This window comes from Colobus angolensis, unplaced genomic scaffold (assembly GCF_000951035.1).
Source record: "Colobus angolensis palliatus isolate OR3802 unplaced genomic scaffold, Cang.pa_1.0 Scaffold266, whole genome shotgun sequence".
Classification (NCBI taxonomy): domain Eukaryota; kingdom Metazoa; phylum Chordata; class Mammalia; order Primates; family Cercopithecidae; genus Colobus; species Colobus angolensis.
In genome coordinates, this window is record NW_012115888.1 from 144,267 (window position 1) to 155,463 (window position 11,197).

The 11,197-nt window shown below is 33.2% G+C and overlaps 1 protein-coding gene across 3 annotated transcripts in view; it reads left to right on the forward strand.

Moving 5' to 3' along the window:
• The window catches only part of CDH18 (cadherin 18, type 2), a 363,385-nt gene that overhangs the window by 111,189 nt on the left and 240,999 nt on the right, over positions 1-11,197 (forward strand). For all 3 annotated transcript variants that reach the window (XM_011947447.1, XM_011947449.1, XM_011947448.1), the window contains exon 3: positions 1,010-1,129. In XM_011947447.1, the coding sequence (XP_011802837.1) occupies positions 1,010-1,129 (120 nt within the window). The remainder of the gene's footprint in view (positions 1-1,009; positions 1,130-11,197) is intronic.

Below are 11,197 nucleotides of genomic sequence, written 5' to 3' on the forward strand. Positions count from 1 at the left end.
TGTTGGCACTGATTCATTTTCATTATAAAAAATCCAGTGCAATGTTGGCACTGATTCATTTTCATTATAAAAAATCCAGTGCAATGTTGGCACTGTGTGCGAGACACTAAAGGAATGAGATTTGAACTTCGTAGACCAGTTGGCTGCACGCAGTGGCTCATGCTTTTAATTCCAGCACTTTGGGAGGTTGAGGGGGACAGATAACCAGAGATCAGGAGCTCAAGACCAACCTGAGCAACATGGCAAAACCCTGTCTCTACTAAAAACACAAAAATTATCTGGGCATGGTGGAGGGCGCTGGAATCTGAGGCAGGAGAATCGTTTGAATCTGGGAGGCAAAGGTTGCAGTAAGCTGAGATCGTGCCACTGCACTCCATACTGAATGACAGAGCAAGACTCCATCTCATGTCACGAAAACGAACAAACAAAAAAACAAACAAAAAAAGAAGACCAGTTATGTGACTCATTAATTATGCAAGTAATAAATAAAAAGAATGTGTAACACAGAAAATGACTTGAATGGAGTGTTGTGATGTCACTGATACTTGAATGTCAACTCACCCACCTTCCCGACTTAATCACAAATCATTTCACCTCCATTTTTCAGAACAGTCATGAAACATGTTATATACAGCTTTATCATACCTCTAATTTAACTGCACAGTTTGTACCAATTTGATTTATTAGCACAAGCCGACCAAACCTTGGTTATGTTTTATTGCTTTTTTTTTTAATGAAAATCAAAAGAGACCATTCACAATGTTACCAGCACATAAAGAACCACGTTAAAAGGTTTGAGACCAATATTATATTTTAGACTCTCTTTCATTACAGTTGATGGCAGGGAAAGAAAGCAAGTAATATGTTTTATACATACATTTAATTAAATTTACTAGGACACAACTATTACTGATCTCCATAGACATTTCACCATACCCATTTTCTGTGTTCAAATTAATCATATGCTAAATGCCATCACACACTAAAATTTGTTTTCCTGAATGCACAGGTACCTCTGTTCTACAGGTGACAGCTACTGATGCAGATGACCCTACCTATGGAAACAGTGCTCGGGTGGTTTACAGCATTCTCCAGGGACAACCCTACTTCTCCGTCGATCCTAAAACAGGTTAGTGTGTTTACACATAACTTGCATGCAAGCGTTTACTACAGTAAATTATAAAGCAATGGTTTTTATTTCTAGATGCTCTTTTCCATCAGGTAATGTGATTTTAATACATTTTAAATGTATCCTCACTTTTTCTAAAACAATGTAATGAAATAATTGAAAATAAATTAACTGCTTTCCCTGTTATGTTAACTATCCATTATTTATACCCATGCAAGAAAATGTTACATATCCTTCAATATTTCTGTAATACTTAAATAAATAATCTCTGTTTAAAACAAATATGGCATATTACAAATATTGAATGAGATTTTCAAATATATTATTTGCTCTGCTTATATATTAGTTTTAATTCTTTGCTGAAGAGGGTAAATAGTTCTTTGAAATTTTCCTGCATAGATTTTGCTTGTCACATAAACTGTCAGATATACATACACACATATATATGTAAAACTATATTGCATTGGGAGATTTATATTTCTTGAGTTGGCAATTTTTTCTAATGAGTAAATTATTCAACCCTCAATTACTATGTTATGTAAAAAAAATAAAATAATGCCAAAGACATAAATATTTTTTCAGGAAAAAATATAAATCTGCTCTCCTTTTATTTTTTACTGGCCGGAACATATTATATCAATCATATCATAATTCATTATATCATATCAATTATATCCTGTCATATCAGGCCAAAATGGTAATGAAGGCTGCTTAATAATGTATTACAGGATTTGCTACAGCAGCATAATCCAAAAACCATAAAAAAGCAAATGTCCCCATTGACAATCAATTTTTTGCTAAAAATTGAGTTAAGTAAAACTCATTTTTAATTTAGACAAGTGTTCAGTAACAAATCTCAAGTTTTTCTAAAATTTTAAGGACATGCATATTTATGAGATGGATAAAGTAGAGAGAGATCTAGGATATTCCAGCAGCACCCTACGTCCTCCCTGACCGCGAGATGCACTCTGAATCAGATCAACATGTGGCATCTCCAAGTAAATGGCATAGCCACATAACTAATGCAGAGAGGAGCTATTTTTTATCATAAATGTCTCTTTATACTTCTATAACTATGTAGCATATAACCCATTTTTCAGGGAACCCTGTTCCATAAGTCTACAGATTATAGATTTGTTTACCAATGTGTTATGTGAGGCACATCCAACTAAAAAGATGTTATAGATAAGCGCTTTCTCTCTAGCTGATACCACGAGATTGTTTACCAAAAGTTTTGTCATTATCATGTTTACAAGAGGGTTTGATTGGGTCCCTTGCCTTCTTTCTTTTCCTGGAGTGCTCCCACATGGAAATACACTGGCATGAATAGATCTCAGACATACTTGCTTAACTCTTTCTTTCTTTTTTGTACCTTAAAAAGAAAACAACGTAGAACATATATAGATATAGAAATGAAGAATATACACATGAATATATATATATATATCCTTATATGCATTATAATTATAGAATAGATTGTAATATGTAAAGTGAAAAATAGAAATAGGGATATAATAAAATAAATAACATAATGCAACTTACAATGAGTATGAGACCTGCAGTTTCTGTTAGTTCCAAGGTATCACTTAATATTTAGGAAAACATGCTTATTAATCCAGTAATCTAAGTGGTGGCACAAAAATGTACATATTTATGATTACACATTATTATTCCATTAGAAGAGCTTAGAATTAGTTGAAAAAGTTTGTCATTCTTTGATGGTGATATTTCACATTTTATTCTATTTTCCCAATAATGATGTTTGCTTCAAATATAAAATAAGTATAATTCCTACCTTAAAATACTCATCACCCTAGAGGAAAGAAACAGGGATACTATTTCAACTGCCTTGTTTAGAATTATACTAACACACATGCATGCACATGTCACACAGGCATGCATGCATAAAGACACATGCACACAAATATATGACATTAGTCCATTAACGATGCCATGCAAAGCCAAACATTTATTTATAAATAATGTTAGTTACCTAATAGCATATTGCCATGGTATAAACATCCTGTATGAATTTTTTTAAAATTCTTTTATACTTTTTATGCATACAATTGGCTAACAAACGTCAATTTTGTGTGCCCATGTGTCCGAATGTGAATGTTTGCATATGTTTTGTGAGTAAATACATGTATGTGTACGCACTGGGATGCATAAATCAGGTCACTGAGAGTGATGTTCTAATAGCGTTGGACTGCTATAGCTTGTGATTTGGGGGAAGCATAATATATAAATACAATGTGCATTCATTTATGTACATATATTACAGTTTAAGTGAGTACTTCATTAAACAACAAAAGTAAGTTTATCTCAAGTATAAATAGGCTGCTATTCAAATGCTGCTCTACACAATTTTCTTTGCTCTTGCATTTCTTTGTTCCTTTCTTCAGAGCTTTAATGTATTGAATAAAGTGCATGCTTCCACTTTGATATGTGTTAATATCAGTATTGTACTGACTAATGCATCATGGGAACCTATGATTATCTGTCCTACTAGGTCATTAAGGGGCAAAAGTGTTTTTAAAGATCTTTTAAATATGCAAATATCTTAGAGTTAGACAGTTTTCTGTAGAAAGTGCTAAGTGGGGTATAAAATAAAACATTCATTAGTCTTCACAAACAATAAATTTGGCAATTTGTGCTTAAAAACCTGATTACAATGCTATTAAACATCCTCAGAACTAGTGAATTTAGTTGAAATTGTGCAGAAAAATGACTGGAATAAGCTACCAACATGCTGAAAACCGAAGAACCAGTTATGTTGGGTGGCATGTTCTATAAGAAGTATGGAAATAGTAGTCATTTTTAATGGTGTATATTAATAGTATCACTCTAATTCCATTCCCCTAATTAGCATGACTCCATCTCAGCATGTTTCCAGTTATTTTCACTGAAGACCAATCATAATAAAACATAACTTTTGACACCTCAAAACGTAGACTTATGAGTGCTTATGAATAAAATCAGTGTTTGGATTGGCTTGTTTCCATGAAAGATAATTTTTATTAACCATTGTGATCTTCCAGAGACCTTGGCTTCCTATTTTGTAAACCATCTCAGAATAGCTGTATTCAGAAAATGAATTGTGTGGCTGTTGAGTTACTATGTGATACAGAATTTAAATTAATAATATCTGATTTTTTTTACATTGAAATCTTATTTATCAGTATGGTGAAACATCTTGTGAAAAAATTTATTGTTTTTAATGACTTTTGTTAAGATAATTATTTTATGATTTGTGCTCAATGTATACCAACAAAGGACGAATGTGCATTAAAAAGTGATGGTTTAACATTAACTACCATTTAAAAGGTGCAGGGGACTACGATGATAAAATATAAAAGACATGTGCTATTTCTGGCTAGATTCATTGGAAGAAAACATTTTTTTACAGTTATTAAAGAAAACATTTTACTATCTAAGGAAAGAGCTAAACCTAAGCAATGCATTTTGAGGAAGGCCAGTGAGTGACAAGGTCATTTTAAGTGATCAGAAAATGAAATTCAAGAGAAATCTAGGATGATGGTTCTTTATTAGCACCACTCAAATCTCAGTCCTACTTCAGTTAATATAGTGTAAACTGAGTTAAAAATAAATCAGTATTTCAAGGTTTCTGTGCCTCTTCAGAAATCACAAAATTTTTGACGGGTGGTGACTACAAAAACTGAATGATCAAATTCCTACACAAAGGACTTAGTTCCCATAACATAGGTCAGAGACAGAGCCAGAAATCTACCAGGTATCATTCCAGGGCCTTAGAAACAGAATGGAAACGTTCCATTTCATTATAGAATGGAAGACAAGTATGTAGTTTTTAACTGGACATGAAAATCTCGTAATGCTCATTACCTGAGCATCAAATGTCCATTTGATGATTCTCTGATTGCTGTTTCATAATTAACAACTTATGAACTACTTAATATTATTTTTGTTAGTACATGTAATTTAAGCCATGCCTGTGCCTATTTCATACAAATATATTGAATCTTCCTGATGACCAATTCAGGAAGCCTGAAAACCTGAATTAAAACCTGATGTCAGGAAAAATAGAGGAGTATACTGTTTTACAAAATCCTAGTTAAGCCTCCCTTACAATTGTTGATAGTAGTCAGTATTAGCTCTTTTGACTATAATTAACATGAAATGCATAAATCATTGATAGTCAATAATGGAGTTCATACATTTGTGTAAATGGTTCTCATAGTGGGTTTTTTTCACATGCCCGGTAAATACTACTAAGCCATTTATTTATTTTCATATTTGTATGTTTATGTTTTAAACTCATGTATCAGTTTTCATGTAATGTTTACATATCTTAATTAATGTAAGAATATTTACTTAGAAAATATAGCAGCTGCAAACATTTATATTGATACATTCTACATTTAATTGTCAGGTACATAAAAATAGCAAGATCAGACAGGCTATCTTTATTTATATACAAACAGCATACCACGTATTCTTTTATCAACACTCCTAATGTATTTCATTATTTTAATTTTTTGTGTTACATGATATTAAAAAGGAGTAGACATTGAACTTCAAATATTTCATCAGTCAGATTCTTTTGCATTAATAACATCTATCTCACAGGGACAGAACACTTAGCATCAAGTAAAATTCCCTATACCTAATAATGACTACCAGTTTCAAAGGACTTTCAAACTGCAAATTTTAAGCGAGATAAAGTATAATGACACCATATATTGTTTCTGTCCATGTTATAAGGAAATGAAGTAATGGAAAGCACATAATTTAAGGACCTGTTGTATGTCCCTTCTCTTGTAATCACCATTTTAAGGAACCTATCAAGGACATTGAGAACTTATTGTAGAAATGTAAAAATAATTCTGTTATAGTTGACTAACAAAGAAAAAGAGTTAGGTAGTCATCATCAAAGCTAAGTAATTTGTTCCTCTTGGAAAAAAATAAATAGGTTCCATTTACTGAAAAAAAAAAGCTCACTTTGTCTACTTTAGGAAGGAATTCCAAGTAGTTCCTGAGCTGCAGCAGATTGTGTTAGGATAACAACACAAGAAAAAAAAAAAAAGTCAGCTTTAGACAACATTTAAGAAATAAAGAGTTATTAAACTCCAGTGGACATGAGTGGTTGTCTATTTAATATTGGTTTCTCATTTTGCCTGTCATATCATAACTCTGATTTCCTCAGGGTAGCAACATATGCAGTTAACAATCTAGATTTTTTCCAACCTCCCTGTATCTATCGACACTGCTCTGGCCAGTGAGGCCACTGAGGCATTTTAGGAAAATTTTGAAATCTTTATAAAGTTGACAATGCTCCCTCGATTGGCTTTATCATCTTCTAGATTTAAACACGCATTTGTGATCATATGACAACAGGTACACAAAGAGAAAGTTATATGGAGATTGCTGAAGAAAAGGACCTCAATGAAGTCACTCCGATTACATTATGTTTATGTTCAGTTGCATACCCTCCACTAACTGATACCTGGGACCTTTGTGAAATGCTCTTTGCAGACATATGAATCACCTTCATAGTACAGTGCACTGCCCAGGCAGGTGTTGAGCTGGCTTCCTGAGAATACTTTTCATTACTTTCAACCTGAAATCTATGAACCAGAGAGAGCACACTGCTCTCTCTCCATGAGTAACCACTTTACAGTTACAGTAGCAATATCAAACTGCAAAAAGACATTTTTCACACTGGTTGAAATATCAAAAGTTATATTAGGTTTGCTATTTGGGGGAATCAAAACAAAACTAAATGCATTTTTCTCTGGTATTCCACTGATAATGCATATTTGGTAAATAATTTTATTCCCATCACAAAGTACCAAAGTACTTTGTAGACACTATAGATATCAGATAATTCTCCTACTCTGTGGCAAGATCATAGTGTCTTTTTGATATCAACAGAATAATATCTATCAAATTTAATTCCTATGCATATAGTTCTAACAAAACACAATTCTAGATCAGTGATCTATGCTAGTCAAAGTAGTCATTGTAGCTCTAGATGAAACAATTAAGATGGAATTAGGTTGACTTGTACACAAGTAAATTTTATAGTATGTAAATTAAACTTACATAAAGCTGTTAAGCAAACAGGGTAAGGAAACCAACTGAATCTACTCCTTCAAAATTATCAATTGTTTGTCAAAAAATTGACCAGCTGCTACCAGTAGGGTAAAAAAAAAATCATCTAATTCACTATAAAATTGTAGTTACACCTTTACATATCAAAAAGATAAGAATCAATGTTGGTCAATTGTAGCATGTCTTATACTATTTCTTCCTTATAAAATATAAATTTATTTAATCTTCTTTTGTGTGTGTGTGACCTCACTCTATGCCTCCTGCATCTTGATAGTAACTATTGAGAAAAAAAAAAAATGCTGGGAATGATTGTTTAGCCAATAGACTGGCAAATGTATTAGCTATTAATACTAGTTAATTTATTGTCAAATATTAAATCAATAGATAATAGGAAACATTGCAATTGTGTTCTTTAGTCTTTAAACCTGATTAAACATAATTTGTGTTATATAATTACCAAGCAATTTGATTTTTCTTTCATTACTTTAAATTTATTCTGAGGTCATTTATCCTACTGCCACAGGATTAAATGTACTGCATTACCAGTGATTTCCTTAGATTATTCACTCACCCAGTATCTTAGATATCTACAATGAAATCTAGAAAGCACTAGAATTTTATTAATGTTCCACAATTTTTACCACTATATATGCACACATATATAGCATTACTATATAGCATATAGAAAATACACGTATATACTTTTCCTATTATATATATTATATATAAAAATGTTATGCTCATATCTACTTCTATATTTCAACCAAGCACTGCTTCTGTGTTATTTTTTTCACTTAGGCTATTCCTCTTCCTGGCATGCCTTTCCCAGGCAAATTTACACTTCAATGGTTGATTCCCTGAACTCTGGGAACTAACCTCTGATCTTTGAGTAACGTTTTTACGTTCCTCCTAAAACCGCAGTAGCCCTTTTGTCCATATGGTGTTTCTTCTCTATTCTGAGAGCCCCATAAGGCTTAAATACCGTAAATGTTACTGTTACTTTCCACAGCAGGCCTCCCTGAGTGCTTTACATGCAGTAGCAAGTTTTTAATTATCTGTATTTTCTTTTATTTCTATAAATTTGAGGGATACAAGTACAGTTTTGTTACATGGATATATAGTGGTGAAGTTTGGTATAATAAGCGCCCAGAAAATGGACTTTGTACTCATTAAGTAATTTTCCATTCCTTGTTCCCTCCCACCCTTCAGAGTCTCCGATATCTATGTCCATGTGTACACATATTTAGCTTTCACTTATAAGACAAAACATGTAGGATTTGACTTTCTCTTTCTGCATTATTTTACTTAAGATAATGACCTCCAGTTCCATCTACGTTCCTGCAAAAGATATGATTTCATTTTTTTTAATGGAGGAGTAATATTCCACAGTGTATATATAGCACATTTTGTTTATCCAGTCATCCATTGATGGATACTTACTGTATATTTGCTATTTTGAATAGTCCTCAATAAATATATGGGTATAGATATGCTTTTGATACAATGATTTCTTTTTCTTTGGGTAGCAGTAGTAGTGGGTTTGCTGGATCAAATGGTAGTTCTATTTTGGGTTTTTTGAGAATTCTCCATGCTGTTTCTCAGAGGTTGTACTAATTTACATTTCTAGTAACAGTGTATAATAATTCTTTTTCTCTGCAGTGTTTCTAACATTTGCTGTTTTTTTTTTTTCTTTATACTAGCAGCCATTCTGACTTGTGTAAGCTGTTATTTCATTGTGGTTTTAATTTACTTTTCTCTGATGTTGAGCATTTTTTTCATATGCTTGATAGCCATTTGCGTCTCCTTTTTAGAAATATCTTTCATGTGCACTGTGGCCCTTTGCAGGCCGTTGCATGCCTCCTTTTGAGAAATGTCTGTTATGTCTTTTGCCCACTTTGAAAAAGGGTTATTTGTTGTTATTGTTCTTGTTTTTGTTGTTGTTGTTTATGAGTTGTTTGCATTCGTTGTAGATTCTGGATATTAGTCTCTTATCAGATGCGTAGTTTGTATGCATTTTCTCCCACTCTGAAAGTTGTTCACTTGGTTGATTTGTTGCATTTGCTGTGCAGAAGCTTTTTAGTTTAATATAGTCTCATCTATTTTTGTTTTTGTTGCATTTCCTTTTGAGGTTTTAATCATGAATTATTTGCCTAGGCCAATGTCTAGATGAGTTTGTCCCAGGTTTTCTTCTGGTACTTTTATAGATTCAGATATCAACTCTTAATCCACCTTGAGTTAAATTTTATATATAATGAGAAATAAGTATCCAGTTTCATTCTTCTGCATATGACAATCTAATTTTCCCAGAACCATTCATTGAATAGAGTGTTCTTTCCTTAGTGTATGTTTTTGTTGGCTTTGTCAAAGATCAGTTGACCTTAGGTATGTGGCTTCATTTCTGAATTCTGTATTATATTTTATTAATCTATATGTCTAGTTTTATGTTAGTACCATGCTGTTTGGTTATGATAGCCTTGTATGAAGAACCAAACTGAAGGTATCATATTATTTGACTTCAAATTATACCTCATTATCTTTACTGAAGGCCTACATTATCTAAGTTTAACTACAAAACTAACTTTATAAAAGTTTTGTGGAAGAAATGACTTGTGGATTATTATTTTTAAATAAATATTAGTAATATTTGTATTTCACATAACATTTGTCACATCTCTGATCTTCTGTAAACAGTTTTTATTTTATTACTTCTATCAATCATGTAATATTTTAGTTTAGGGTTTTTCCCAAATGATTGCCAAAACAGTAGTATTTCAGAGCTCTTAGAAAGCTAAATATTTTTGGAAACATGATAAATAAAATAATTCTTGATTCACAAGTTTACAAAGTAAACTATTTCTGAGAAACTAAAACAACATGTTTTGTATGTACATAATTAAAACATAAATCTCTTGAATGCAAGCCCATTGAGACCTTGCATTACTCATTTTTCTGTCTTCCATAATGGTTAATGCATTGTGTGACACATGGAAGACAATATTTGTTTATATAGAAATAAAATCTGACTTTGGGAAGGCAGTTATTCAAAATAATACCATTTCTAATATTAATGCTCATGGTTTTTTAATTGCCTTATTATTTTATTTCTCAAAAATATTCCCATCTTCCATATATTGAATTTAGAGAGGCTGAATATCTGAATAAGAGAAGAATCATTAACTTATGGGTGTTTTTTTTTTTTTTGAGACAGAGTCTCGCTCTGTCGCCCAGGCTGGAGTGCAGTGGCCGGATCTCAGCTCACTGCAAGCTCTGCCTCCCGGGTTTATGCCATTCTCCTGCCTCAGCCTCCCAAGTAGCTGGGACTACAGGTGCCTGCCACCTCGCCTGTCTAGTTTTTTGTATTTTTTAGTAGAGACGGGGTTTCACCATGTTAGCCAGGATGGTCTCAATCTCCTGACCTCGTGATCTGCCCGTCTCGGCCTCCCAAAGTGCTGGGATTACAGGCTTGAGCCACCGCGCCTGGCAACTTATTGGTGTTTTGTTTTTGTATTTTGAAACGGAGTCTTACTCTATCACCCCAGATGGAGTGCTGTGACGTGACCTTGACTCACTTCAACCTCCGCCTCTTGGGTTCAAGTAATTTTCCTGCCTCAACCTCCTGTGTAGCTGGGATTACAGGTGCCCGCCACCAAGCCTGGCTAATTTTTTGTATTTTTTAGTAGAGACAGAGTTTCACCACGTTGGCCAGGCTTGTCTTGAACTCCTGACCTCAGGTGATCCACCTGCCTCGGCCTCCAAAAGTTCTGGGATTACAGCCATGAGCCACTGAGCCCAGCCAAATTTATGGTTTTAAGAAGACTTATTTTTTTCTATTGTTGTTAAAATCTCAATTTCATTTTCTTTTTACTTTGGTCTTGTGTGCCTAACTCTCCCAACATTTTGAGATAAGGCTTCTCTTCTCTTCTCTCCTCTCCTCTCCTCTTCTTTCCCCTTCCTTCTTTCCTTCCTTCCTTCCTT